The sequence below is a fragment of the Glycine soja genome, unplaced genomic scaffold (assembly GCF_004193775.1).
Source record: "Glycine soja cultivar W05 unplaced genomic scaffold, ASM419377v2 tig00105716_1_pilon, whole genome shotgun sequence".
Classification (NCBI taxonomy): Eukaryota; Viridiplantae; Streptophyta; class Magnoliopsida; order Fabales; family Fabaceae; genus Glycine; species Glycine soja.
The window spans coordinates 40,681-45,772 of NW_021144570.1; the positions used below are offsets into that span (position 1 = coordinate 40,681).

The window sequence follows — 5,092 nt, forward strand, 5'->3', positions numbered from 1 at the left end:
GATGTAGTTAAGTCTTTACAGAACTGAGTGAATGAACTGACAATATTAGAAAATTACAGGACACAAGAAATACCTCCATTATTATCAGTTAATGGTACAAGAGTCTTCAAGTGCACATGCAGTGCATACAATAATCAAAATCAAGACAAGCACAAAACATGCAAAAAGTGCACAAACATATACAATGAAAAAAAAACATTAAAAAACCCAAAAACAGCCTGTACCGTGAATAGGTGTTCTCGCTCTCCAAACCTCCAAACAGCGATTCAAGCAAGCAATTGATTGGTAGTGGCGGATGAACCTGATTTCAGAATTGATTGGTATCAACAAAGCAAAAATCGTCGGGAAGAAACAATGATCTGCAAGCCTCCTTCTCCAGGTCAACATAAATAATTACGATTTCAGAATGAATGGTTTCTTTTCCCTTAATAACAACCCAATTAAGGGTTCCACTCAGATACACTCCACCAACTTTAGGTAAAGTCCAAAGAACAGGAAAACCTTTAAGGTTTCTCCAACTACTGTCACCCGCGCTATAAACTTTCATCTCAGTCTTTTGAGATACATCAAGTGAAAGCATAGTCAATGCAATTGCTACAACCTTGTATTTGTCACTTGACGGATCATAGCCAAACCCAAACATTGTTCTACGACCAATGCCCGGGGAAAAAGACAGCGTTGGCGATTCTATGGATATCACCCTTGTCGCCTTGTTCCAGAAACAAACACGGTATCCTTCTGGTATTTCGCTAACCCCACAGTGCAACCCATTACATGAACCGACCAGATGGTAACCTGGCATGTTTGCGAAATTGAACAAGAACGTTTCAATTTGTAGGGAATGGAATTACAAACTTACATCACACGATTCCATGTGGATTTCAGGGATGGATCCGAGGCAGACATTTTTCATCAGTTAAAGGTGTTCCAAATCGTCCGTCGCAACATGAAGAAAATTATTAAAATTGTAGTAGCATCATGAATCAATAAAATTGTAGAATTAAGAATCAATGAAATATGAAATGACCAAGGATATGTAGAATGATCTAACTTCTATTTCACTTAATTCCAGTAATCACGATTCAAAACTTACAAAGCAATGAAAGAGGTGAATGACCGAGGATGAATCACAAAAAAGATTGGTTAGACCGAATGCCTATGCAAAATGGAAACCGACGTATATATCAAAAAGTATAAAAAAAAACTTGTGATTATAGGTTGAAATCGTTCAAAGCTACAGTCATACAGTAAAAAAAAGCACAAATATTCAGATCTAGTGCTGCAGAAATTGATGAAGCTCCCAATCGGAGAGAGGGAGGGAGAGAAAAAATTTCAAAGAAAGACAGAGAGGGAGACCATAGTTTGGAGAGATCAGACAAAGATACCACAGGTTAAGATTGAGATGCTGATGAATGAATCCTTGAATTCACATGCAGTGGTTTCATTACTTCTTTTCTTAGATTTTCTTATAAATGAAGTTAATATCTAATTTTATCAAGGAATGTAATATGATGCCCAACACAGATATATCAGCTTACTAATTTGATAATGGTAGTGATAACAAAAGACAAGCAGGCAACAATAACAATTTGTAGTATAAATGTTAACAAATGACATTTTATTAGAATCCACAATATTTCTATAAATGCTAATAAAATAAATTGGTTACCAGATGCTACATTTCTAGTAGTAATTCACAACCCAAGAGAAGAATATATGTTAATACATGATATAGATTAGATCTCACGTAATTAAGTGACAAAGAATTAAACATCTGACAAAGCGTTCGAGATTATCATTATATAATTGAAAAGACAGAAATTAGATGATGCCAATTAAATAGGGTAATCAAGAACTCACATCTGTAGAATTTCAATAAGGTATGACCACACTTTCGGTAAAAATCTTGAGGTTGGGCCACAACAAAGTTCTGAAACTACCTGAGGGAACGACAGAAACTTGAGACTTACCATCCCTCTGGTTATACAGAATTGTTTGGTATTCATCATCAGCATTTCTAGTGAATTTCAGCATGAAGAAGTCTCCATTGTTAGACATGCACAATGGTAAAATCATCGATTTTTCTTCATAAGGACGAATATTAAGATGTAAATAACTAAAATTTATAAATTGAATCCAAGACTTGTCATCTCCAAACTTCCTCAACTGCCACAAGCCAAGATGGGTGTTGCTATCTTGCCAAACGCACAACGAGTCTCTAAATACTCCAATATTTGTATCAAAAAAGCAAAAATCGTCGGGAAGAAACAGTGATCTGCAAGTCTCCTTCTCCAGGTCAACATAAATAATTACGATTTCAGAATGAATGGTTTCTTTTCCCTTAATAACAACCCAATTAAGGGTTCCACTCAGATACACTCCACCAACTTTAGGTAAAGTCCAAAGAACAGGAAAACCTTTAAGGTTTCTCCAACTACTGTCACCCGCGCCATAAACTTTCATCTCAGTCTTTTCAAATACGTCAAGTGAGAGCATAGTCATTGCAATTGCTACAACCTTGTATTTGTCACTTGGCGGATCATAGCCAAACCCAAACATTTTTCTACGACCAATGCCCAGGGAAAAAGACAGCGTTGGCGATTCTCTGGATATCACCCTTGTCGCCTTGTTCCAGAAACAAACACGGTATCCTTCTGGTATTTCGCTAACCCCACAGTGCAACCCATTACATGAACCGACCAGATGGTAACCTGGCATGTTTTCGAAATCGAACAAGAACGTTTCAATTTGTAGGGAATGGAATAACGAACTTACATCACACGATTCCATGTGGATTTCAGGGATGGATCCGAGGCAGACATTTTTCATCAGTTGAAGGTGTTCCAAATCGTCCTTCGCAGCAAATTTGCTAAGGTGCAATTTGATGAAATAGGGATCTGACATCAGGGAGTTCCATCCCTTGCACACACACTTGAATTTGATCAAAGGTTTCACGGGAAGACGAGACAAGATTTCCTCGATGATTTCGTTATAGAGGAGTGACGACCATGGTTTCTTCTCTGGTCACATGTTTCTATGACTTTCAGCGAAGCGCCGAAACACTCTGAATCCAAATTCTGTACCTATCAAGACATGCACCTTCATGAACAGTGCATATGTATATGTCCCAATGTTTCTAGGGTTTAACCCTTCGATAAATGAATATATTTTATTTTAGAGATAAATTTATTTAATCTTTGAATAATTGCTCTAATATAATTGGAAATAAATTAGGCGAAAGATGCAGGAGTTAAAAACAATTTCTTAACAGATTTAGTGCAATAAATCCTGATTTAAATACACATAACATTTTTTGTCCATTTGTGTTAAGAAAGAGAAGAAATATTAGATATGTTTCTTACAGTTTTTATCATTAGATTCTTCAACATATTTTAAAATTTTATGACATATATTTAAGAAAAAGAAAAAAGAAAAATTAGATATGTTTCTCTGAATCATAGTCCATTTTAATAACTACAAATAATTTTTTATAATTACTAAAAACTATTATTGGAGTATATAATAATTTAAGAATATACTATATTACATAAAAGTAAAATATACAACAATGATCAATGAATGAATAATTAAGTAAAAGTTTTACAATAATTATTTTAAAATTATTTTAACTCGTCGAGTTCCCAAATGGAACTATGCAATACACACATTTACTCAATTGTTTTCAAAATTATTTTAACTCGTCGGTTTTCCACAGTGGACCCCATCACAATACTCGTCGCCCTTAAAGGGTCTTACAATTGTGTGATTGCACAGTTTATAGTTCACAACTCAATACATACATTTCATCTCAATACACATGTATTTCATCATCCGTCACATGTTCCATTTATCACATACGCACAGTTTGAATCATCATTTCATAACCTAAACATAACAATTTATACAAAAGATTTTATCACAACATGGGGTGTAAAACCGCTGAAATAGTTTCTCACAATTGTATCAAAATCAATTAATCAAAATCATGGGTTAAACACAAAGACATCAAGAGCACTCAAGTTTATCAATCAATTCTCATCAGGACATCAATTGGTACATAGAACACAATAATATTGTATTTATAATCATAAAGGAAAAGTTATAATTCAATAAACATCCCAAAATAAACCCAAATTTAGTTCTCTAAGGATCCCTACACATGTTCATTCTAACCCCCAATTGCGACAAACTCATCCCTTACCTCTAAGCGGACTCACGTGTCTTCCGACAGTCACAGCGGCATCTCTAGCGGTTTCCTAAGATTCTTTCAGTTTTTCCTCCAACTGCTCTGATAGAGTTCCCAAACGTTAGAGAGACGGAGAAGAGATTGAAGTCTCCATTTGTACTGTCTTCATGTGATTCATTTTTCTCCCCCCAAGAATATTATTTCACAAATCCCAACGGTGAAATTGTGTAACATATCCAAATTGAATGAAAATCCAACGGTTAACGAAACCGGGATTGTAGTTTTACTGAGACCGTTTTGGGTTTCTGCGAGAAAAGAGAAAGGTACGGTGCGAAGGGTATTTCTCTTAGCTCCGACATGTTTTTGCAATTCCCAATGGTGAGAATGCTCAGAATTTGGTTTCGAACGTGGTAATCAAATTTCACGACGATCCAACGGTGAATAAGTCACATATCGTTTTTTTTCTGAGACAAGTTTGGTGGGCTACGGGAAAAGAAAGGATTTTGAGAGGAGAATGAGAAAAACGAAAAAATGAGGAAAAGAAAAGGCACCGTCAGTGTGAAAAACTGACCTAACACTATTTATAGCTAAGTTTACTCTATTTATTTATTTATTTATTATTTTATAAAAAAACAAACTTTATTTTATTCTCTATCAAACAAATAAATAAAATATCCTTTTTATTTTCTCTTAAATCACTATTTTAATTAATAATTATATATTCTTATTTATTTTATTTATAAAATCTCATCATTTTTTTAAAACTCTATTTATTTATAAATAAAAATCCTTTTTAATCTAGTTTATGAAAATTGGGATGTTACACCTCACTCCCAGGACTTTCAGCCTGAAGTGTGCCAAATGCAGGTGACCCAACGATGGATCTAGAATAGACTCTAGTACCAT

General features: G+C 34.7%; 2 protein-coding genes across 2 annotated transcripts; both read right to left on the reverse strand.

The window, feature by feature from the left end:
• Positions 1–307: 307 nt before the first annotated feature.
• LOC114404674 (F-box/kelch-repeat protein At3g23880-like) lies at positions 308–802 on the reverse strand. The gene has a single exon (XM_028367536.1). The coding sequence runs from the start codon at positions 800–802 to the stop codon at positions 308–310; it is 495 nt and encodes a 164-aa protein (XP_028223337.1).
• A 1,070-nt stretch (positions 803–1,872) lies between these two features.
• Positions 1,873–2,904, reverse strand: LOC114404676 (F-box/kelch-repeat protein At3g23880-like). The gene has a single exon (XM_028367537.1). It carries the CDS (start codon positions 2,902–2,904, stop codon positions 1,873–1,875), a length of 1,032 nt encoding a protein of 343 aa, XP_028223338.1.
• Positions 2,905–5,092: the final 2,188 nt, after the last annotated feature.

Bases quoted from the DNA above. Each gene is read 5' to 3' on its own strand.
- LOC114404674 (XM_028367536.1), bottom strand. From the start codon at position 802: ATGCCAGGTTACCATCTGGTCGGTTCATGTAATGGGTTGCACTGTGGG.
- LOC114404676 (XM_028367537.1), bottom strand. From the start codon at position 2,904: ATGTCAGATCCCTATTTCATCAAATTGCACCTTAGCAAATTTGCTGCG.